This window comes from Podarcis melisellensis, assembly GCF_964234715.1.
Source record: "Podarcis melisellensis genome assembly, chromosome: 14".
NCBI lineage: Eukaryota > Metazoa > Chordata > Lepidosauria > Squamata > Lacertidae > Podarcis > Podarcis melisellensis.
Genome location: NC_138546.1, coordinates 52,193,006 through 52,218,752, shown reverse-complemented (window position 1 = coordinate 52,218,752; position 25,747 = coordinate 52,193,006). Strand labels below are relative to the sequence as shown.

Below are 25,747 nucleotides of genomic sequence, written 5' to 3'. Positions count from 1 at the left end.
GGGAGAGGGCTTTTGTGCTTGCTAGTTTCCCACAGACATCTGCCACTGTGAGAACGGGATGCTGGGTTAGATGGGTCCTAGGCCTGATCTAGCAGGCTGTTTGCATGTTCTTGCGTTCTTATCGGTTTGGTTTAAGAGGGAGAAGATGATCCCAGTGAGGGCAAGCTGCTGCCTGGCACCATCTGGCGGCCACCGCCTTGGTCTGCCTGATCTGGACCATCCTTGTCTCTGCTGAGGACTCATCTGCACAGGCCTTTGCTGGGGGCCCTCTAGGCACAAGTCCATCCAGGCTTCCCAGGCCCAGCTCCTGGTGCTTTCCCTTGGAAAACCTGTGTTTTGCCGCTGAATCGGAGCAAGCAGCAATTCTCAGAACCTGATAGCTGGTTGCTCCAATTCAGCGGTAAAATGTGGGTTTTTCTGGGGAAAGTCCTGGGACAAACAAACACCCTGCTTGGACACAAAGCCTGGGCGTGTGCCTAGAAACACGGAGCAAAGCTAAGAGTGGATGAGGCCCAGCTTGCTGTGCCCTTTCCAGGGCTCTGGCAGAGGTCTTTCCTATCACCTCCTGCCTTATCTATTATGGAGATTCCAGGGATCTATGAAGCAGGGACCATACAAACCACACTTTCTACAACGGAGTGATTGTCCTGCTTCCAGGCACTGTCTGACTTTCCTACCATTTAGCCCAGTGTTCTCTACTCTGGCTGTCAGCTGCTGTCCAAGAACTCAGGCCAGGGTTGCTCCTGCCCTCCTAGCTGAGAGCCTCCTGAGATGCCGATCAATGAACATGCTCAGATGATGATGACCCAGACAAGAGTCTCTGCTCCCTTTTACAGATGTTTCCCATACCAGAAGAAATGTCATGTCTTCATGCTTTCAGGCTGGTCTCATCACAAATGTTTTCAGCAGACACTGAAAAAAGTACAGTGAAGGCACTTGCCTTATGTCAATGGGCAGGGAGTTCCACAGAGTAGGTACTGCCACACCCAGAGATCAATTTCTCGCAGGTGCAGAAGGGTTTTATGTGGCACTTACAGCAGTGCGAGCTAGTGTAGACCCTCCCTAGAATTATATGTATTCATTTCAGCAAAAACAGGTGTCACTTCTGTGTTCAGTGTACCTAAAAGGTAAAATAAAAATGAATGATAATTCTCTGTCCAGCCGAGGCTGCAGGACTTTCAGTTCCCACAAAGAACATAATAGTCTGAGGAGAAGAGAATGTGTCAGGCAGGCACTGGAGGGTGGAATAAGGGAACTGTGCTAATGGGTACAGTCTCCGTTGGTTTATTGATGCCCTGCCTGGCTCACTCTTCCTCACAAATATTTCCCCTTAGGAACAGCCAACATTTTCTGTCTGCTAGGTATGCTGTATCTTTGCATGGCTCAGCCAAACCCCCCATCCTTCCCAAACTGGTGTTCTGCTGAAACCTGACTTCTTGTTTCTCCAAAGTTTTCTTTGCCTCCAAATGATGCTTCCATTCCCCTGCCAAGTCTCTTTGAAAGAGTGCTAGAATTTCATTCTTTGTTTGGCAGGTGTGAGATTAACCTACGGTAATTCATCATTTTAAAGAGGCTGTGTGTGGTGCATGTGTGCTTTTATTTCTCTGTCCTGCTTTTGAATGCCAGTTGCTGGAAACCACAGGGGAGGGGGGAAGTATTCTCACACTGGGAGGGGATCCCGCTTGCGAGTTTCCTACAGGCATCTGGGTAGTCACTTTGAGAACAGGAGGCTGGAGTAGATGGGCTATTGGCCTGATCCAGCAGAGCTCTTTTTTTTTTTAAGATATTTATTCAAAATTTTCTTAATACAATGTAAAAAACAAACAAAACAACATATAACTTTACAATAATCATACTTTCTTCACTTCATTGGACTTCCTCACGTCTCTCGTTCCTGCGTTCCAAGTTTATCGAACTTTGTCCAGCAATTTATTACCTTGTTTCAATTCTTATTTTATAACTTTCAGATATTATGTCCCAAATGTTAAATAATTTTACCCCAATCTTAAAAACTTAATTTTAACATATTATTTAACCAAATATTAGCTTTTCACGTTTTCACTTATCTTCATATTCCTTTCAACTAATTTAATGGTGCCATATTATTTATAATCTTGCATCTTTCTCAACACTCATACAGTTTACAATATTTTTGTAAATAGTCCTTGAATTTCTTCCAGTCCTCCTCCACGGCTTCTTCTCCCAGGTCTCGGATTCTGCCGGTCATTTCTGCTAACTCCATATAGTCTATCAGTTGCATCTGCCATTCTTCCAGTGTGGGTAAATCTTGGGTTTTCCAGTACTTGGCGACTAGTATCCTTGCTGCTGTTGCATACATAAAAAATGTTCGGTCCTTCTTTAACACCCTCTGGCCAACGATGCCTAAAAGAAAGGCCTCTGGTTTCTTAGGGAAGGTATACTTAAATACCTTTTTCAACTCATTATATATCATTTCCCAGAAAGCCTTAACTCTAGGGCAGGTCCACCAAAGGTGAAAGAATGTTCCTTCTGTTTCTTTACATTTCCAACATTTATTATCAGACAAATGGTATATTTTTGCAAGCTTGACTGGGGTCATGTACCACCTATATATCATTTTCATAATATTTTCTTTCAAGGCATTACATGCCGTGAATTTCAGACCGGTGGTCCATAACCTTTCCCAGTCAGCAAACATGATATTGTACCCAATGTCCTGTGCCCATTTTATCATAGCCGATTTAACCGTTTCATCTTGTGTATTCCATTTTAACAGCAAATTATACATTCTCGAAAGTACCTTAGTCTTAGGTTCTAACAATTCAGTTTCCAACTTTGATTTTTCCACCTGGAATCCTATCTTTTTATCCAACTTAAAAACCTCTTTGATTTGAGCATAATGTAGCCAATCTCGCACTTTGTCTTTTAATTTCTCCAAACTCTGCAGCCTCCAATTTTCTCCCTCTTTTTCTAATATTTCCCAATATTTCGGCCATTTGGCCTCCATATTGAGTCTTTTCCAGGCCTTAGCTTCCATTGGTGATAACCACCTTGGGGTCTTGTTTTCTAGCAAGTCTTTATATTTTATCCAGACATTAAACACTGCTTTCCTGACAATATGGTTCTTGAAAGCCTTGTGACTTTTAGATCCAGCAGAGCTCTTAATGCTCTTCTTAACCTCTGGCTTTTGTGTGGCTGGCATGCAGCCTCCTGTGCAAAGGTGAGAGTTGCACCCATTGCTCTGTCTGCTGTTGCCTCTGGCCCCTGAAAACTTTCCCATGTGGAAATGTGGCCCTTGGACTGAAGGAGGTTCTGCACCCTGAACAACTTCTCTCTTTCATGGCTGCTCATCATCTACTGGTATTCAAAATCTTGAGATTAACTGCCAAGATGACAACTCCCCACCTTGTCTTTTCCCAAAGGACCCACCTTCTCCTTCCTGTAAAAATGTTCAAGAGAGTGGAATAATTAAATCTGGAAGCCTCTCCTGGCTAATGGATTTTTGCCTGTCTCCTTCTTCTTTCAATGATAATTTGAAGAAAACCTTTAATGAGGGAATATGATTGATGCTTGTCCACAGCAAAAAAGAAAGAAAGAAAGAAAGAAAGAGAAAGAAAGAGAAAGAAAGAGAAAGAAAGAAAGAAAGAAAGAAAGAAAGAAAGAAAGAAAGATGTGCTCTAAGATCCCCTTAGTAACTGGCAATAGATGGAGATAAAAAGCAGGCTTTTCAGGGTAGCTCAGCAGGCATCTCAGTTGGAGCATGGATCTCTGAAAGTGTATGTGGCACAACATCCATGGGAGCACATAGCACCTTGGGACTTGGCCTCTGAGAGATGCAACACCCTCCCGCCTATGGATTCACGGAGGGGGCCGTGTTGCTTTCCACTGAGCCAGCTAATTGGTTCTGGGTCTGTCTGTCACCACATGAAATTACTCCTAAGGAGAATTGCTTCAGCTTTGGATTTTTTGGAAGGCCACAGGCAGAGGCGTAGGAAGGTCAGGTGGTACCTGGTGCAGAAAATTTCTTGTCACCCCCCCCCACCCATTGATTTTTTAATTTTTTTGCCTTCAAAAATGGTTTTACGTTATTTCATATTTTCTTACAAAGGAATATGGATTCTGGGCCTCTGATAACAAGTAGCCGACTGTGGACAGATACTTAAATCTACAGGATGGATTGTGTTTTGGCTTTACACAGAGAGGAACCCCACACGGGTTTCCCCGCATATAACGTAACAGGCAGGGAGCCAGCGCAGATGGAGAGAAAGAACTTGGGGGAGGGGAGGGGAAAAGAGTGCCCAAGTCAGCCCATTTGATCCTCTTTGGGGTGGGGGCGCTAGGGCTCTGGGACCACCCTCCCCAAAAGATTTACGTGTCTTCAATGTATTGTTACCACTGTTATTCTATAGTACAGATCCCTCTTAAATTAAACACTTCCTCTAAAATTAAAACAGCAGAAGTAATCAGTAGCATAGATATCAAAGGAAAGGCAAGAGAATAGTCCCTAATAGATACAAGGGAGACACAGATACACCAGCACACAGAGGTAAATAATGTGGCCTTGGGAAGAGGGGTGGGAATGTAGTTTGCTGTACTTAGCCTTGAGATGGGAGACTGAAAGGGCTTAAAAAATAAAAAATAAGTCTTGTGTCTAGGAATATTTTTCTGCAGAAGCATCAGACTGGTTGTCAAAAGTGTGAACTTCATTAATAGACCCTAATTGGTCAATTAGCCTCAGAATAGCTTTCTGCTTTTTCTCATCTTCTTTTAATTACACAACTGCTTTTTTGGGGGGGGGGGGATTCCTAGCTTCACGCAGGGGAGGCTGGGGGCAAAGGGGAGGCCGGCCTGCCGAGCGCCCAGGGCGGCGCTGAGCTGCTCCTCCTGGCGCCACACGCGGGCAAAATGGGGCGTCAGCGCTGCCATTGTCCCGCACACTCCACTTTTGGGGGGGTTGTGCCGGAAGGGGGTGCGCAGGATAGACAGCGGCCTTGGCGAAGAAAAGGAGGCCGAGGAGACCAGGCCTTGCCTTGCCTTCGCCCCGCCCCCAACCCAGCTGGCCAATCGGCTGCAGGCGGGAGGGGGCGAAGGCAAGGCAAGGCCTGGTCTCCTCAGCCTCCTTCACCAAGGCCGACTTTCCAGGACCCGGGAAGCCCAGCGGAGGGTGGGGCAGTAGGGCAATCCATAAAAAACTTTTTTAATAAGAAAATGCCTGCTTCATTTTTATAAGAAAATGAATTTTAACAGGGAGAAATGTAAAGTATTGCACTTGGGCAAAAAAAATGAGAGGCACAAATACAAGATGGGTGACACCTGGCTTGAGAGCAGTACATGTGAAAAGGATCTAGGAGTCTTGGTTGACCACAAACTTGACATGAGCCAACAGTGTGACGCGGCAGCTAAAAAAGCCAATGCAATTCTGGGCTGCATCAATAGGAGTATAGCATCTAGATCAAGGGAAGTAATAGTGCCACTGTATTCTGCTCTGGTCAGACCTCACCTGGAGTACTGTGTCCAGTTCTGGGCACCACAGTTCAAGAAGGACACTGACAAAGTGGAACTTGTCCAGAGGAGGGCAACCAAAATGGTCAAAGGCCTGGAAATGATGCCTTATGAGAAACGACTAAGGGAGCTGGGCATGTTTAGCCTGGAGAAGAGGAGGTTAAGGGGTGATATGATAGCCATGTTCAAATATATAAAAGGATGTCACCCAGAGGAGGGAGAAAGGTTGTTTTCTGCTGCTCCAGAGAAGCGGACACAGAGCAATGGATCCAAACTAGAAGAAAGAAGATTCCACCTAAACATTAGGAAGAACTTCCTGACAGTAAGAGCTGTTCAACAGTGGAATTTGCTGCCAAGGAGTGTGGTGGAGTCTCCTTCTTTGGAGGTCTTTAAGCAGAGGCTTGACAACCATATGTCAGGAGTGCTCTGATGGTGTTTCCTGCTTGGCAGGGGGTTGGACTCGATGGCCCTTGTGGTCTCTTCCAACTCTATGATTCTATTCTATTCTATTCTCCAGAGCCAGTGTGGTGTAGTGGTTAAGAGCGGTAGTCTCTAATCTGGGGAACCGGGTTCACGTCTCCGCTCCTCCACATGCAGCTGCTGGGTGACCTTGGGCCAGTCACACTTCTCTGAAGTCTCTCAGCCCCACTCACCTCACAGAGTGTTTGTTGTGGGGGAGGAAGGGAAAGGAGAATGTTAGCCGCTTTGAGACTCCTCAAAGGGAGTGAAAGGCGGGATATCAAATCCAAACTCTTCTTCTTCTTCTTATCTTACTACACTAGGGATTATATAGCTGTATCTGAAATTTCTTGCATATCAGTTAATATCTTGACCCTGCTCCACTGAATGGAAATTTCAGCCTTCATGACATAGGGAAACAACCAAGGAAACAGCTGTTTTCGTGGAGGAGGGTCGAGATATTAACTGATATGCATGGAATTTCACATATAGCTATATAATCCCTAGTGTACTAAGATAAGACCTTTGGAGCAGGCACTTTTTTTTAAAAAAAAGTTTTTTATGAACTACCCTAGTAGGGCAGTGATTGTTCCTTGATCATTTGTCACCCTCTCTATGATGGCACCCAGGGCGCCCCCCGCCCTCTTCCTACGTCCCTGGACACAGGTAAATTTTATGATATCAGCTCTTGTCTGGCCATAGCCTTTCCCCAATTTCTGTGTTATTTATGGTTTTAGGTGTCCCAGGGATATCTTGAGAAGAGCCAAGCTTGATTGCTGTCCATCACAGGAGTTTCTGAGGAAGCTCTGAAGGGACCTCTTCAGGCTGGGGGGGAGGGGTCTCCTCACCAGCCAGAGGCTTCTTGGGGCTCCCCTCCTGCCCCTCTAGCCTAGTATTTCTCTACACTGACTGGCAGCAGCTCTCCAAGGATTCTGGTAGGAGTCCCTCTGCACCCTGCATGGAGGGGTGGAGGGTTGAACCCGGGACCTTCTGCTTGCAAGGCAGATGCTCTACCACTGAGCCCTGGGGAAGGCTGGTCTGATCCAGCTGGCATCCAGTCTCTGGCAAACCTCCCTTCCCAGCCCTGAGACCCAGTTCTTTAACTGGAGATGCCAGACATTCAGCTTGAGACCCTTCTGTATGCAAAGTGGGCAGAGTTAACTTGAGTTGCTGTGGTGTCCAAAGCTTCAGCCCATAATTTTTATTTTTATTTTTTTAAAAAATGAAAACCCACAAGCCATCATTTCTCTCCATCACATGTCTGCCCCCCCCCGAATAATGCCTACTCATTTCCCAGCCCATCTGTTTTTGTTTTTTTTAAATCTCCCTTTAGGCTTCAGGACAAGAAACCCAATTCAGCAAATCCAGGTGCCCAGGAATGCGCTTTTGCTCTCCTGCAGAAGCATCACAAATGAAAATGGAATGTTCAGTCGGCTGGCAAATTGCTGACTGAACATGGCCCACCCATCCATTGGCTGAATGTGATATTTATCCTGGATAGCTGCCCAGTTTCTGTGTCTCCACTTCACCTGGCCCCTTCTCCCCTCACATTCAAAGCTGCTCGTCTGGACAGAGCAGGGATTGGATAGGTCTGAGTGGAATCCCTCAGCTCCACCTCATCATTGCTCTGAGTTCCTGGCATCCCTTTGCTTCTGCTCCAGTTGAATCCCAGAAGGACTTTGGGATTTCAGAAAGTCAAAAGGATTCTGCTCATGTGTCCTAAATTTGTGGGGTGGGAAGAGAAAAATCTTACAAACTAATACGCAGAGAAAATTGAAATCCATCACTTCTGAGTTTGAAAAAAATGTGTAAAAAAAAATTCTTATCAGCACCATTATCCCACTTTTAGAAGGTAGCAAATTCTTCTGAAGCAGCTTACAAGTAAAATTTTTTAAAAATCAGTCATAACCTTACAATATCAGGATACTTCACACAGTGGTGGTGTTCTTGTTTTTTTAATTTTTATTTTTTTATTTATATTGTTACATCGTTACAATTTTAATATAACCTTGCAATCTTTTTTAAAAATGAACATTGACTTCCCTTCATCCTTTCCGTGGGTTCTTTCTAATATCTTTTACTACTGCATATGATTATTACTCCATATTGTCCCGTTTCTCGTTTCATTTCTGCATATTTTGTACTGCTGAATTTATTCTAAACCTACTAACGTTTTTACCTGTTTACAGTAGTTCTTCATATATTCTACAAACATTTTTCTAATCCTCTTTAAATACTCTTTTATCTTGCTCTCTTATTCTGCTAGTTAGACTCACCAACTCATTGTTTTCAGCTGCCATTCCTCTCTCTTGGGACTGCTCCCTCCCTCTACTTTTGGGCATATACAATTCGAGTTGCAGTTGTTGCATAGTGAAATAAATTCTTATACAGTAGTTCTTAGGAACATCTGACTCAATTATTCCTAAGAGAAACGCCTCTGGTCTTTTTGGGAATGAACTTTTAAACATTTTTTATCCCATTATAAATAATCTCACCAGATTCTTTAGCTGCTCTGCATGACCACCACATATGATAAATGTCCCCTCTGTTTCTTGGCACAGTGTGGCTGTTCAGCAGTATTGGGTGGGAGAAAGAGGGCCTCAGACACATTTTAGGAATGTAAGACTATAAGTTCTCATTGAAAATGAGAAAATCCCATCACCAGTGAGGAAAACAGTTGCAGAAAAGGCATCGAGCACCGCAAAATGTATGCTGGAGCACTGGTTCACGTCTCAGGGTTTGGTGTTTCCTTTTTTGGTGGGGGTGCATGAGGGGGAAGGAAAGGATCCTCCTCAAATCCGAGGCTCTGGAAATGGTGAGATATGTACCCCGCCCCTGTCAATGCACATTCCTGGGCAAATGGTTTGCAATCTCTTCTGCAGGCCAGAATCGACTGGCATTGTTGTGGAGGAGACATAATGAGATGCTCAGAATCTCTCATGGCCTAATGGCCACTCAAGCCTTCCTAATCAATGAGCTATTACCAGCTTTTATCTTCCATTCCCAGCAGTTTGCCTCCTGGGAAGTTCTTGTCACAAAGGTGGCAGAGGTCTGCACAGCCGGCTAGAGTTGGCCTTACAGCCTAGCAAAGAGGGCACTGCCCTGCCAACTGCAGCCATCCCCCCACCTGCCTGCCTTGTCTCTTACAACCCGCCAGGTGCTGGCTTCACTTGCATTGGCTCTGGCGCCACCTGCTGTTGGTCTCCCTGCCTTTCACCCTACCAGTCCCAATATGCACCAGCTGAGATGAGCAGGCCCTGGGTCCACCTCCTGGTTCCCTGGCAACCAGTGAGAGCTGGAAAGACTAGCAACCAATCAAGAGGCAGAATGGAACTTAAGTTAGCTACTGACAGTGGGATAGGGACTTCCTGTCTGGGTAGGCAGAGGGATCATCCTCTCTCTCTCTCTCTAAAACACTGTATTTTTCACTGACCATAAGATGCACCTAGTTTTTAGAGGAGGAAGACAAGAAAAAAAATATTCTGAATGAAACAGTAGATGTATGATTTTTGTGGTTCATGCTGTGGCCATGTGATCTGATGGTGAATTTGGGGTGACCTAATGCAAAAATCCTGAGGATCCATGTGGATCCATACTTTGTAACCACGTTTTTGCTCCCAGGCAACTGTGGGTGCGTGATTTTTTGGGTGTAGGCTGTAGCCATGGACATGTTATGTGATCTGATGGTGAATTTGAGGTGACCCAATGTAAAAATCCTGAGGATCCATGGGCTTTTACCTCCCCCCCTCCCAGGCAGCCTCCGCTAGCATCCCTTATCTCTCTTCTGATCCCAACGATTAGCTGTTTCCTTTCAACTCTCCCTTCCCTCTTGTTTGCCTTAGGGTCTTTACTTAGCTGGAGCAGTTTTTTGCTCCTCCTTTTCTTCTAATTTCTCTCCTTATTGCTTTAGTCTTCCTGTTTCCCCACTTTGCAAGTTTGCTGTCCTTACCTCCCCACTCCCAGGCAGACTCCTTTATCTCTAGCGTCCCTTATCTCTCTCCCTGATCGGCAAACGATCAGCAGCTTTGTTTCGACACCCACTTCCCTCTTTCAAAAAAGAAAAGAAAAGAAAAAGCATGATCTGCTTTTTGCCCCTGGGCAATTCGGCTCCAGGGACCACGCATTCGCTCCATAAGACGCACAGACATTTCCCCTTATTTTTTAGGAAGAAAAAAGTGTGTCTTATGGAGCGAAAGATACGGTACTTTATTGAAACAATACTTTAAAAACAAACAAACAATAAAAACAAAACAATGCAGTAACAATACCAAAGAACAAAAAACCCCACAAAAAAACCACATGTTCCTTTGATTTCCATTCATTCTACAATGTTTTCTTGGCTTCATTTTCGATTTCACACTTTGATTTATCATTATACTCATTATACATGATTCCCAACAGGAAGGTTTCTGGGTGTTTTTTTTAATGAACATTTAAAGATTTTTTTAAAGTTCATTATATATAATGTCCCAGAATTCTCTAACTTTCACACAGTTCCACCACATATGTAGCATTGTACCTTCTGACTTCTTAAACCTCCAGCAAATGTTCAATTTTTAAAATACATTTTGGCTAATTTGGCTGGAATCAGGTACCATCAGTAAAACATTTTCATCAGATTTTCTTTCATATTATAACATGCGGTGAATTTTATGTCTACCTTCCAGAGTCTTTCCCACACATCCATTTGGATATTATAGCCAAAATCCTGGGCCAATCGAACCATAACTGATTTTACCTCCTCCTCCTTGACTTTCCAATCAAGGAGGAGTTTATACATCTTGGATAAAAGTTTTTATTTCAATTGGATTAAATCTTTCTTTTATCTTGATAACTCTGCTGCAAAAACCTTTTGTTTGTCTTTTCTAAATATTTCATTAAGTTGAGAATATTGGAGCCAATCAGTTAGTTGTGTTTGGATCTCCTCAAATTTTTTAAGGCTTTATTAATTATATTTTTCTTCCAGCAAGGTTTTATAAGTTGCCCAGTTCTTTTTCATATTTTTTTTTCCTAACTACAAAAGCTTCTATAGGGGAAAGCTACTAAGGGGTTTTCAGTTCGAGTAAATCTTTATATTTAGTCCATACTTTGTAAAGGGGTTTTCTTATCATATGATTCAAGAAACCCTTGTGGACTTTTACCTTGTCATAAGCCAAGTATGTGTGCCAATCATAATGGCTGTCAAACCCCTCTATGTCCAACAGGTCTGTGTTTTGCAGTACTACCCATTCACGGATCCAAGATAGGCATGCTGCATTGTGATACAATTTGTGATCAGGCAAGGAAAAAAACCCTCTCTCCTTAACATCAATAGCTCATGCTTAATCCTAGGTCTTTTCCCTTGCCATGTGAATTTTGAAATGTCTCTTTGCCAGTCTTTAAAGCAGCGCATTCCTCCTAACACCGGAATAGTCTGGAGGGAAAAAATCATTTTCAGAAGGACATTCATCTTAATTGTGGAGATTCTTCCCCAAAAAGAAAGATGTAGTCCACCCCAAATTTCCAAATTTCTTTTTATCTCATTCCAAGTTTTTACAGAATTATCCTGATATAGGTTGATATTCTTTGTACTTGACCCTAAGTACTTGACTTTCTTCTTCACCTCTAATCCAGAAATTTTTTGAAATTCGTTCTTTTCCTCCGGCCCTATATTTTTAACTAACTTTTTTTTTTTTACAGTTAATTTTAAACCGGCCACCTGTCCAAATTCTTTTACCACCTCAATCACTTTTGGTAAACTTTCTTTGGGGTTTTCCATAGTAATGATAAGGTCATTGGCGTAAGCTCGCAATTTATAAGATTTTTCCCCTAATACTATACCTCTTATAACTTCATCATTCCTTATTTTCCTATTCAGAATTTCCAACACCAAGATAAATAGTAATAGGGACAGGGGACACTCTTGTCTGGTTGAGGGGTCATCTGCACTTAGGGCTCCTCCACACTTCCCTTTGTCCCACTCCTTTTCCACAGTTTAGTGTGGAATTGGAACAAACCACAATTGGGGTATCTGCAGATTGCCAGAAATTTATTTGCCAATAACAACGAAAGGCTAGACTTGAAAGTTTCTCTTTAAAGAATGTGTCCCAAATTGTTCCTGACCCAAATAGGAATTCAAATTATGGAAAAGGGGAAAGGAAGGTGTACTGTTTCAAGACTCCTGCCTATCCTCTTGCAGGTTCTAAACCATGGTCTGAAATGGTCTCATGGTCTATTAAACAGTAATTTCCCCCCCAAAAGCAGCAACCCCCCTAGAGATATGTGGTGCCATTAATCAGCAACTTATTTCTGATTTGGTTGCAAGAAAAGTGAGCATCCCTTTGCTATTAGTACATTTTCCTAGCTGGGACTTCTTGAGGATGCATTGCTAGTGTTGCTTTAGTTCAACAATCAGACCGTCAGCAGAGATGATCAGTATAACATGCATGCCTGGTCTTGGGCTAAGCTGAAATTGCTTTGAGAGGAAGCCTCAGCAGCTCAATCCCCAGCCTGTTTTGTTTGCAATAAAAGAGGGCTTTAGAGCAGCATGTCTGCCTGAGTCTGTCTGCACTGTGGAATGGAAACAGTTCCTTACAGCCTCTTCTCAGTGTTGTTCTGTTTGTGTCTGTGTGCTTGTTTACAGGTTGCACGGCCGCTACCATGAACTGGCACCAAACATGGTACCTATGGACTATACGAAGAATCCAGATGTTAAACTACCTATGCAGCTTATAGTGAACATGCCAGAGCTAAAGGTATTACTTTTCATGTCTCCTTTCTACCATTCTTCTGCAGCCCAACTCCACAAAATTTTTGACTGGGGGGACTGACTTTGGCTGTAAGGCTGCGTACACACCATACATTTAAAGCAGATTTGAAACAGATTCTTTCTCTCAAAAAATTCCAGGCACTGTAGTTTTCACCTTCACAGAATTACAACCCCCAACAAACCTTAACAAACTGGTGCCCAACTTTTTGAGGGGGGAAATGTGCTGTGCCTCCTCCTCACCGCACTATCTCCATTCCTCCATTCTTCCTGGGAGTCAGCAATGGGGAGAGGGCTGTTGTCCTCAGGTCCTGTTTGTAGGCTTCTCAGGGCCACCTGGTTGACAACTGTGAAAACTGCATGAGGGACTAGACAGGCCTTTGGCCTGACTCAAGAGCCAAGCACTTCTTGTGAGCTTCGTTTCTTTGCTTAGATCGGTTCCTCACTTCCATATAAATTCAGCTTCTTTCTTTTTAAAAATGTTTTCATATTTGGCTATATGGGTATACCACCTCCCCCTGCCTCCCTTCTTCCATAGATTCCCAGGGCAATCCCTGACTTCATCCAGAGTCTATTCTCGAGCTATTGCAGCTTGGTTGCTTTGACCTGCTCACAACCTTGAGGATTACTTTACATCATATCCATGGCCTTGTAACTTCATATATGCACAGGGTGATCGACCACTCAAGACATTATATACAGGAGTCTAAATTCTTGGGTTGAGTCAACAGACGAGTTAATTTTAACGCTTCACATTTTGAAGGAAGCTTTGGGATGATCAGTTGCCATATGATATATTTGTATGCTCAGTATGGAACAAAGGAAGGTGGAGGGGAGAAAAAGGTACCAATTCATCAGATTGCAAAATGGGAGATCACAGCATACAATATGGAGCCTAGACACTGAGGTCCACCTCCAAGGATCTTCTGGCGGTTCCCTCACTGCAAGAAGTGAGGTTGCAGGGAAGCAGGCAGAAAGCCTTCTTGGTAGTTGCGCCCACCCTGTGGAACAGCCTCCTGTGGAAGGGCAATCCAGTCAGATGGATGGGCTACAAATTGTTGTTGTTGTTGTTGTTGTTGTTATTAAGCAAGGTGGTGGTCACCTGCTTAAGCCAGCATGTCATGGAGGTGCTGCTTGTATGAACCTGGGCTTTCACATGGAAGGTGGACTCAGGGTTTCCATGATTTATTGCAGGCTAAAGAAGAGTGTCCTAACTCCTGGCATGATGAATGGCATGGTGCCTGCCACGTGTCCATCCTCATTTGGAAGACAGTGTTTACTTGCATTTCTTAGTATGTCTAGATGAGTCTTCCTGGCTCAGGAACTCAGCCAGTGGCCCACACACTGCTGGGTTCCAGGTGGAGGTTGCAGCCACTTGAAGGTTTTCAGCAGGAGTTCAAGTTCAGGGTCGCACCTTGAAGTGGAGCTCAGGTTGGCAACTCTCACAAGCAGACATGAGTGTTGCTTCCTCCATCTCACTCCATCAGCTCCTCAGAATCCATGGCATCACCCTCTGAAGGGGAGGAATTTGGCCCAGGAGAGCAGGATGCAGGTGCTCCTGCCTGTATGATCCAGACCTCTGAGTAGCCACTGCATGCATCGGAGCACCCCAATATTCTCCAACTCTTTCAATTATTTGGGTGGGGGGAATTCCCCCAAATGAATGAAATTGTGGGCATTTTTTCTCTGCACTTCAGTTAAAATTAGGTAGGGTCACCTAAGGGCCAGATAACATTTGTTGGCAGACCGCATGGGGGGGGCCTGGTATAAGAGTGCAGCCCTGCGGTACGATTTAGGTTCATTACCTGCTTCTGAGTGTCCTTAATTCATCACTTTGCAAACTGCCATCACCGTAACTGGATCCTGTGGCAATATACTCAGTTGTAAGAGAAACCAGTTGGTGGTAATGCAGGGGCGTGGAAAGGAGAGAGAGGCTGCTGAAGTCCTGGTTTGCCCAGGATGTTATGTCTGGGTGCAGATAATAACTCTTCAGACGGCTGCTGCTCACGTTCCAACCTGGGCATGGGGGGAGACAGCAAATGGCTCTGTTCTGCTTTTTGCAATGGAAAGGCATGTCTTACTATTTCGTCCCAGCCTGGCCCATCCTCCTGGTGGACTGGCAGGGGACTTGTGTACAGGGACTGCAAGAAAAGAAATTTCCCTTGTGTGGCCACATTGGCATCACTTTAGAGGAAGCGGTATGGAACATTCTTGGCATGTGCAAGGCATCTCCAGGTAGGGGCTGGGAAATATCCTTCCTAAAACCCAAAAGAGCTGCTCCCGGTCAGTGTAAACAGTGTTGAAGGAGATGGACCAACGGCCTGACTTTGTATAAGGGAGCTTCCTGTGTTGCTGGAACTGGCGCACTGAGTAGATGAGACCAAGAGTGGGTCCAAGGGTCAAGAAGGCAGTTTCTGCCCGTGCCGTGGAGGGAAGTGAGGGGCAGATGGGGCTCATCCACCTGGGAAGGGAGCCCATCTAGGAGAAGGAGAGAGAGAGCACAGGCCAAAGGTCTCCAGTTGAATTCCTAACTTCTCCAGGTAGGACTAGGAGATTTCTTCCTGAAACCTTGGAAAACTGTGGCCGTCAGTGCAGACGGGACTGAGAATGATGTGCACACTATCTGAGTCAGCAGAAGGCAGCTTCCCATGATACACTGCTTTGGTGAGACAGGCTTCACAAAATCCCGGCTCCCCGCTGCCCTCCCTGCCTGCTTTCTCTAGCCCTCTGAACAAACTCCTTCCCAGCCCCTCTACTTGCCAAAACATCCTTTCCCTTCCTGACGTCCTGGGTGGTAGTAAGAGTAGGGATGGGGTTGCCTGGGGAGAATGAAGTCTGTCCCTACCCTGCTGTGCTGAAAAGTACATCTCCCATGAACCACTGGGCTTTCACCCGGGGCACCTGTGCCACTAGCAGGCTGCTCCTGGTCCCACCATTTGGGAAGTCTAGAAGGGGAAGCCCTGGGACATGGGTAGGAACCTCAAGCCCCCAGCCTGGAAAAGCTTATCCATTCTTGCAGCTCTACTTTCACGCTTCTTTTCCACCGGTTAACTTAGAGGCTCCAGCCGTCTGACATTTGCAGCTTTACCTGTGCAACTAGTCAGTCAGTCAGTTTTATTGCACATAGCCAGAGGATACTGCAATGTACACAGAATCATTCAACAGTTAAAAGGAAATATGCTGAATTAATACAAAAAACTTAAAACATTTATATTATCAAAACATTACCTACTCTAAACAGAGCTATAGAAGTACCTTAATATACAGGTGAAGACTTTGAACAAATTTATAGGCTAAAATCACCACATGTCCACTAATATATTAAAAATAATGTTAATTAATATAGTATGCAATTATATTCGGAGTTTGGTGATAAAGATAGAATATATCTTGATGTAAAGGGACCCCTGACCATTAGGTCCAGTTGTGGTCAACTCTTGGGTTGCGGCCCTTATCTCGCTTTACTGGCCGAGGGAGCCGGCGTACAGCTTCCACGTCATGTGGCCAGCATGACTAAGCCGCTTTTGGCAAACCAGAGCAGCACACAGAAAACGCCATTTACCTTCCCGCCGGAGTTGTACCTATTTATCTACTTGCACTTTGACGTGCTTTTGAACTGCTAGGTTGGCAGGAGCTGGAACCGAGAAAACGGGAGCTCACCCCATCGCTGGGATTCAAACCGCTGACCTTCTGATTGGCAAGCCCTAGGCTCTGTGGTTTAACCCACAGCATGATCCACATCCCTTTAGCTTGTAGGGTCAAATAAATTGTAGGTAGGGTCAAATAAATTCATCTCCTTTACAGTTGGTGCCTATCTTGGCTATATAATTTGCTCTAATTTTCCTAGCAGCAATTGCAAAAAGTGCTAGAAGCCAGGTCACATACTTAACTATTTCTGCGAGCAGATATAAAATCATGTCAGAGGGGTTCTGGCCAGGGGAGCTTGTCATTATAGGTGCTAAAAATCATTCTCTTGCTTCATTATATAAGGGGCAGCGCAAGATAAAATGCATAAGGTCCTCTACTTCAGGACATCCCCTAATGCAATCACGTTTGTTTCTTGGTATGCCTCTGTGTCTCCCATCTCTATAAGCAGAGTTTATTGTATTTAATCGTTAACTCTGTAAAAGCTTTCCGAAGTTGTACAAAAGTCAGTTCATTGAAATAAGGTGTTTGTTCATGGGCCTCTCTAAGTTTAAAATATAATGGGGTGCATGTGGATGTGTACATAGAGTTTAGGTTGTTTTTAATTGCCACTGCCCTTATGGTTCATTTAAAAATGTTTTTCTGGGAATATAAGGGAAGTCACTGAGAGGTCATATTTGTCCATCAGTTGGGCAGTGTGATATACCAAGTTTTTAAGGGGTAATCCATTTGAGAGTTCAATCGGGCATTTTTTTGGTAGCCTAGCCTTGTCCATCTGTTGAATTCTAAACCAGTAGCAGAGGATTCTTTTATTTATTTGGCTCTCTTTGCTCAACATGCGAGTTTCCAACCTGACCATGGCAGATTGCATGTCTCTGGGTAAACCTAAAAGGACTCTTAAAAATAATTCTGTGCGGGTTCCAAACCAGAGACCTTTGAGGTACCCCAAACCTCTGTACCATATAAAATCTGGGCCATTGATTTGGAAGCTGGGTTAACCAGATTTCCACCTTTACAAACAGCAAATTTAAAAATAGCTTTTGCTGATTTAAAGGCTTGCAAATTTAATATTGGAGAGCTTTATATTCCAAGATGCTGTTTCTGAATAAACCAATCCCAGATATTTAAACGTATTTACTTAGTTTATGATGTGTTCATCCAGGTGCCAAACATGCTTTTTAGGGTGCTTCCCAAATACAATGACCTGCGTCTTATGGCAGTTTATAGATAAAGCATTCCTTGTGCAATATGGACTTAATTTCGCAAGCAGCCGTCTCAGGCCTACCTGGGTTCTAGATACAAATACTAGGTCATCAGCATACATTAAGACTGAGAATTTTTGGTCAAGAATTGTGACAGGGGCAAACTGTAGGCCCTCCAGTTCTTTAACCATGTCATTAATATAAAAATTAAACAAGAAAGGTACCAAAATGCATCCCTGTTTGACTCCAGAAATGGTCTTAATTCTAGTAGTAAGATGGCTGTCCAGATCCACCTTTACTTGTATTGATGTGTCAGTATATAATGTTTTGATGAGAAATAATAGATGACGGTCTATATTTGTCTTTTCTAATTTCTGCCACAATGCATGTCTAGGAACCGTATCGAAAGCTGACTTTAGATCGATAAAAGCAACATATAGTTTTTGCTTCAAATTATGGATGTATTTACATAGCAGAAAGCACTGGTCCTATGTGGATTTCCCTCTTTGGAAACCTGCCTGGGCTTCAGATATCACCTTATTTGTATCTGCCCATTCTTCCAGTCTCCCAAGAAGGAGCCTGGCATATAGTTTAGAGGCTACATCTAACAAACTAATGGGTCTATAATTGGCAGGATTTTTCTTATCACCCTTTTTATATATTGGGGCAATTATACTCAGTTTCCACCCTTCTGGTATGCGACCTGAGCTGTTAATGTATGGAAACAGTTTTGCAAAAATGGGTGACCAGAAATCCGGTCTTATCTTATAGATCTCCATTGGGACCATGTCTTCTCCTGGAGCTTTATTGGCTAGTTGGCTTACGATTAGCCTCTTAATCTGATTGGGTGTGACGTCTGGCCATTCTGGCAGTTCTAATAACTGAGTATAGTAAACTTGTGAGGATGAGTCAGAGCGGGGGCTGTATATTCCTGTAAAATATGTCACCCAATCCTTTCCTTGAACAGATACTTCTAACGAGTAGCCCAGCCCATTTGTGCCTTGGGCAACGAGATGCCAAAATTTTCATGAGTTCTTTTGAAGTGCTGCATCTCCCAATGCTTTCCACTGTTGCTCATAATATATTTGTTTCTTGTTTTTAAGTAATAATTTATATTTGTATCATAATTGGGCTACCAATTATCTTGCTTGTAGAGCAAGATTGTGCTTGTCATGTTTTAACTTCAATTTTCTAAGATAGGCATTTTTTGCTATTCTGACATTCCTTATACCAAGTCTGTCTTTGAAACTTTTTATTTTTTACTCACTAGCTGTGGACATCAGTGGGCGCATTTGGTTGATTATGTTCTAATAAAGTCTGATTATGTTTCCTGTTTCTAACAACATTTTCCCCTTTAATAAAGCAAATTCATGAAATCCAGGATCTGAATTATTTTTTCTTGGACCTGTGCATTCCATTTTAACCTCCTGTTTCCAAGTATCAGATATTCCGTTTCATCCAATAATTTAGGAAAGGCAGGAGAAACGAATGATGTCAGAGATAACTCAAGTAGAAAGTGGTCACTTTCAGCTCTGGGAATTATCCTAAAGGTGTCTCAGTCAATTGGCACATTATTGGATGTTAGGATATAATCTATGGTGCTAGTAAAGCCTCTGGGGGAGATAAAAGTAAAATAACCCTTGATTTACAGTTAAAGGGGGAGGCGAGCCACTGTTCTGTTATCATGTTTGGATTGTACGTCTGATTTGGCAAAAACTCCCCTGGAAAGGCTGATTTATGGAGCAAGTGGTCTGGGAAAATTAATGAGCAGACGCTTAGACTTTATTTCATCGGAACTGTCAAAATGGCGCCTGCCGGTCGAATAGGACTTTTGGATCAGTGTGAAAGTCCACACAGAAACATAATAATGCTTGCTTCAACTCGCCTGTGGAAACAACTCAGAGGTTATTAAGAAGAAAAATGATAACAACAAGAAGATTGGAAGATGGGACTTGTGAACATTAAAGCAGCAGAAATATGAGATGATTGGACCCTTACTGAACTCGAAGCATGGGTACCCCCAACAAAAATTTTAAAAAACCGGCAAAATACTTGGATTTTATGATATGTATTGGTATAATTCGGATTAACTAATGTGATATGATTGGATTGTTAAATGGAAAACTTAATAAAAAATATTTTTTTAAAAAAAGTAAAATAACCCTCTTGATCCCCTTGACCATGCCCATTGCATAACAAAAGGTTATGCTTAATTATAAGTTCACAAAGATATTTCCCAGTGTGGTTAGAGGTGGTGTCCATTGCTGCCCTCTGACAGATGTCTGGTTGTCCTCCAAGTTTAGTCCAGATAATATTGCATTTTGTGGGGAAACAAGGCCAATCCGGGCATTGAAGTCGCCTCCCAAGACAAGACAAGGGTTGGGAGACAGAGAGTCTATACTTTTGAGTAGTTGGGAGCAACTAGTCATTCCTCAGGAGCTGAAAAGCACCAATGATTTGCAGGAGCTTGAGAAAAACTCAGCGTTGAAATGGACTTTTTACCAGTGATCTCTTGTGGAGATTCAGAGTTCTTACTTATAATTGGGATTTTGTATTAGGTTGTACACAGTGTTTTTCCCCTAGAAAAATAGGTCCCGGTACTCAGCATGAAGTTGTAACCGTAAGTGCCGCACTTTTTAACAACAAAAAAGAGGTGCTGGTACTGCGTACCCTTGAGTGCCCCCTGGGAAAAAAGCTCTGGTTGTACACTTGTTTTGGGTGATACAGAGAGACTTTTAAAGGAGTGTTTCAGCTAAAGTGCTGCCTTTTTGGGTTTCTTTTTAAAAGAGAAGCAAATCTGCAGGTTGCTCATGCATTCTGTCTGTCTGCAGGAGAACCCCTTCCGGGAGAGGATTGTCCACTCCTTTTCTGACGATGACGAGGGGAGCCTCAGCTTCAATGACTTTGTTGACATGTTCTCTGTACTCAGCGAAACGGCCCCTCGAGAGCTCAAAGCAATCTACGCCTTTAAGGTCTATGGTAAGGAGAGGAATTGGCATTGGGTTAGAACATTGACCAGAAGGGAAGGGAATTTTGTTTTGGTCATTTCAGATTTATATTTAATAAAATTTATACACTGCTTAATTGTAAATAAAAATGTAATAAATAAATAAGTGATAAATTAGAAACAGATTAAAACACACAACAAAGTTCTACATATCAGCGTAGGCTTGTCTACACAAAAAGATTTTAGCAGGCGCAGAAAGAGTTCAGTGAAGGCTGAGGTCAATAGACAGGGAGTTCCAAAGTATAGGTTCTGCCACACTAAGATACAGATTTTTTTACAATGCGGAATGAATATTATGCGACACCTCTGGCAGTTCTACAGATTGAAGCAGCTGAAGGGGCATATGTGAAGTAAGGCGATCTCATGGGTAAACTGCATGGCAGGGGTTGGACTAGATGACCCTCAGGGTCCCTTCCAACTCTATGATTCCCTCAGCTTCCTGGGGGTGCTGTGTAGTTGGAAATGGTGCATTCACTCTTGCCTTATGGAACAACTGCATTTTTTTTAAAAAAATAAAACCTTGGGCTTCTGAGAAGCAACATTCTCAGAAGCATATAATTGATTTAGTATAACAACTGCTTTTAAATTTCACCAAAGTGTTTTTTGGGTGGGGTGGGGGCCCAATATTTAAAAAAAAACGCTTTCTGATTTATTTTCTTTATTTCAGAATGACCTACCAGATGCCAGAGCTTTTGCAAATAATTCCACGCTGACTGTTTTACTGACAATTACCCAACATGCTAAATGACATTCTGCAGCTCTATAATTAAATAGGGCTGATGCTAATCCTGCTTCTTGGGCCAAAGACAATAAAACAAATCAATACAATGGCCTTTTAATTGCCATTCTCTTATGCATTTGCAAGATTAATCGGCAAGCACCTGGTGTAGAGCAGCCAACACCTGCCGAATTCGCCCCCTTGGCCTGCTGTTTTGTAAAGTGGAACTGGGGAGGACTGTATGGTCACTTAATGGTTACTTGGAAAAGTCGCCCCTGTAGCTCTAAACTCTGTGGAACCCGTGCTGTAAAGCCTTCTGGGCCACAGACCTGAGCCTTCCCCAAGCAGATGAGGAGCCGTGAACAGGGGCAGGAAGCAGGTGAAGTCATGGTCTCTCCTCAGCTCTGAACTGTGGCCACAGCCACAACATACATTGAATGCACATGGCTTCCTCCAGGCATCCTGGGAGCTGTAGCTGTGAGGGGGCAAACTATGGTTCCCAAGCCCATGTGCTTTAAATTTGATTTGAATTATGATCTGGATGTGACCCATGAATCGTGATGGCTAAGAGTGGGACCTTCATGCCCACTTCTCAATTCCAGTTGCTGGGGGACAAACAGTCCCCATTGGTGGGATTTTCAGAGGTATCTGGTTGGCAGGATTCTGGATGAATGGTTCAGTCCAGCAGAGCTCTTCTGATATTCCTGACTGAGATAACGTTCACACATCCTTTAGTCACCTGCCATCCAGGGGTTCCCTTTGGGCTTACGGTGTCCTTGGAGAAGAGGCATATCGACCACCTGTTTTCTCCCATCTTTGCTTGCCCAGATTTTAACACAGACAACTTCATTTGTAAATCTGATCTGGAAAAAACCCTCAACAATTTGACAAAAGAAGAGCTGACAGAGGAAGAGGTGAGCCTGGTCTGCGAAAAAGTGATCGACGAAGCGGATATGGACGGTGATGGCAAGCTTGGATTTTCTGATTTTGAAAACATGATTTCCAAAGCACCCGATTTCCTCAGGTACATGTGTAAGCATTTGCAATGCTCCCAGAATTGATTGACTTCCCCTCACCCCCCAGTTTCCATTCCCCCCCTTTATTCTCTTTGCATATAACTATTTTTCTTCACTTAATTTCAATTTCATTTTCACATCCTAATTTTACCTTTAGTTCATAAATGCTACAACAATCCTGCTAATGTTTCAACATTTTTACAGTGTTCTTTAAAATACTCTATAATTTCCCCCCATTCTTGATTAAATTTTCCTTCATCTTGGTGCCTGATCTTCACGGTTAATTTTGCCATTTCGGCATAGTCTATCATCTTAGTCTTCCATTCTTCTTTCATTGGGACGTCCTCTTCTTTCCACTTCTGGGCAAGTAGCATTCTGGCAGCTGTGGTTGCCTACATAAATAGTCTCTTTTGCTTCTGTGGCACTTCATCTCCTAATATTTTGAAACATTTTTTTCATTTCATTGTATATCATTTCCCAGAAGCCTTTTACCTTTTTGCATGTCCACCACATATGAAAAAACGTACCTTCTTTTTCTTTACATTTCCAGGATAAAGTTAGATGAGTTTTTATACATCTTAGCAAGTTTTACAGGTGTTAAATACCATCTATACATCATTTTCATATAGTTTTCTTTTAGCGAACTACATGCCGTGAATTTTAAATTTTCTTTCCACAGCTTTCCCCATGATTCAAATGGGAGCTGACTTTCCTTTCAGGATGGGATGAGGGCATTGCTTCTGTAGCGTTGTTTGCAGATGTGTGGAGAGGAGGAGCAGAGCATAAAGGAAGGTGCAGTCAGGATCCTGAAGATACTGGGTTGTAGCCAATGTAGCGCCAAGTTAAAATCACTTAGCAGTTGTACTTACTGTGTCGGTGAAATGCTTTGCACCAGTGGAATGTAGCTGAGCAAGAGAACACCTACCGTAAGCAAGTTGCTGGCAATTTTGTGGTGCCATAGATCATGAAAAGGGTTGTTCAATGGGTTTAACCTAATGCAACGGCTGTACTGAATTCCTCTTTGCACAACATTAACACTCACCCATCTGCTAGTGTTCTTGCACGAGTGGACACAGAATGGTGGCTACAGACCATTGGCTGCATTCTGCCCCACAACACTCTAGAGACAGGAAAAGGATAAAGCCACCGCTCAGATATCTCCAGACGGAACTTGCAAGTTCCTTTGAAGATAGGGTTCTCCTCCTGCGAGGTGAAGGTAAGAAATCCAGGAATTTAGCATCACTGCAATGGGGCAGCAGCACATGCACATGCCTGCGCACACCCACACCCACCCACTAGACAGGACTGCCCAAGAGGTAGTAGCAAAAGACCGGAGTTTGGGTTCGTTCTTATTTGGGATTTGCTTAATGGGGGAATGCAATTACAGGTATAACAAGATTCAGAGTTTCAGCACAGCCTTTCCCCAAACAGTTCCTACTGCTTAAGTGGTGTTTTGGGTTGGAAAAAATTAATTAAATTAGGATTGATGAATCAAATGCTGTGGTTCAAATACCAGCTTCTCTCCCTTTTTGGAACTGAAATAGTCAGCATTACCGGAACAGATACTTATTTTAGGCGTTATGTAACATACATTGAATATACACTAAAAACAGAAAGATATTCATATAAAATAAAAGTTAAATATTCTAACTGTATGATTAAACAGAACCACCAATTGGATTATGATACTTTTTTAAAAAAAGAAGAAAGCTCCCTTGTATATTTGATTTGACTTGCTTTTAAGTGGTAACAACTAGGCTCATTACTAAACAAGAAAGTTGTAGCACATCTCCGTTGATAAATTTTAACTTATTTCACAATTATAAAAAGATGAAACCATTGCATTACATGCAAGAATGTTGGTTTGACGACATAAGGATCCACACTTGCCATTGAACTTTGGAACATCAGATAATTCCTGTAAATGGCAGGGTGAAGAGTTCTAGATTGGCCTCCTCTGTGTGCAGAGACATTTGGGGTACATGAATTCAATCCTGCGAGCCTCCTGCCAACCCTCTTCTGCACTTTAAAGAGGTGCTGTCCAAACACCTGCTGACGCCCCCCCCCAGCTGCTTGTGAAATGTAGGCCTTCTGGCACAGCGGCTCTGGGTCGCAATCTGGACAGATAGCTTGACTAGGCAGAGTTGATCAAATCATTCTAAACACACTTTTAAAGCACATGCTCTCTCCCAAAGAATCCTGGGAATTGTAGCTTGTTAAGGATGCTGGGAATTGTAACCCAGTGAGGGGTAAACTACACCTCCCAAGAATCTTTCTCTGTGGTGGGGGAGCCGTGTTAAATGTGCTATGAATGTATTTTGTGGATATGTTGGTCTTTTGCATCCAAAATATTGGACTGGCCTTTATAATCCCTCCCCCCTAAGTGCACGCTATCTCTGAGAATGACAGCAATCCCAGAGGGTTTTAAATTACTCCATAAAAGAGGAAGAGTTGGCGCCAGAGGAACCCAGTATCTTTGAGTTACTGTCCTGCTGCTTCTGTATATTGTTACTTTCATTACTCCTTGTAATATTAGTCAGCTTCATCTCAGTACATCTGGGCTGCCTTTGTTTATACTGCACAGGGAACTTACCAGATGCTACAAGATCACGATTGCCTCTCTGTTCCAAGTTCTTACGTGCATATTTTCGAAAGGATTTCACTCTTTGAAATCTTTTTTGTTTTTCTTTTGTTTTGCAAAAGCAGATATGCATAGAAGTGCTGGAGGGACCTGGTAAGCATCTAGTTCACCCCCAACCCAGCTCAGTGCAGGAAATCCAGATTTTGGCCATATCCACAGTGGACAACAGGTCACAGGAAATATAAAACAACAATGAAACAATTGGTTCGTCTAGCTCCGTATGACCTACCCAGACTGGCAGCAGTTCTCCAAGGTTTCAGATGGGAGAGGTTTAAAGTCCGGGGATTGAAAATGAGACCTTCTGCATGCAAAGCAGATGCTGCACCCCTGGAGCTGTAGCCCTTCCCTCTAAGCGCGGAAGAGGAAAACTAAAAAAACTCCAATGACAACCCATCCCTCTGTTCTAATAGCTGGCCAGGACAGAGGAAATTGTCTGTGCTGGACAGAGTCCAGAAGTAGGAATAAGTTGTAAATGACTGAGACAGTGGCTGGGTCAGAAAATTTGATCCCTGTAGGTTTATTTCACTTTTTAAAAATGTTATCATTTTGAGGCTGCTTGTATTTTAATGGACCCATTAGCACTCAGAGCTGGCCATGGCTTAAGTGTTCTGTTCTACAAGACTGGTTACATTTCCCACAGGAAATTGTTTTATAAATCATTGTGGAAGCTAAAACTCTTTTTTATTTTTTAAAAAACAGATCTGTATGGATTGGTACAGGTGATGCAGCAATAGCTTCAACAGAGACCGTCAGTGCCTTGCCCGGGGTTATCTGAGCCCCTGATAGCAACCTGGCTTGATTACTGCATTGCATGGCTATGTGGTTGCCCTTGG

At 43.2% G+C, this 25,747-nt stretch overlaps 1 protein-coding gene across 5 annotated transcripts in view; it reads left to right on the top strand.

Annotated features, from left to right (window-relative positions):
- The window catches only part of CIB2 (calcium and integrin binding family member 2), a 39,509-nt gene that overhangs the window by 11,912 nt on the left and 1,850 nt on the right, over nucleotides 1–25,747 (top strand). For 2 of the 5 annotated variants that reach the window (XM_081887833.1, XM_081887831.1), the window contains 3 exons: nucleotides 12,563–12,674; nucleotides 20,364–20,511; nucleotides 22,086–22,281. In XM_081887833.1, the coding sequence (XP_081743959.1) occupies nucleotides 12,563–12,674; nucleotides 20,364–20,511; nucleotides 22,086–22,281 (456 nt within the window). Of the gene's footprint in view, nucleotides 1–6,268; nucleotides 6,607–12,562; nucleotides 12,675–20,363; nucleotides 20,512–22,085; nucleotides 24,086–25,747 lie in introns of those variants that run through there. The other 3 variants (XM_081887832.1, XM_081887830.1, XM_081887834.1) reach the window with 2 other exon arrangements.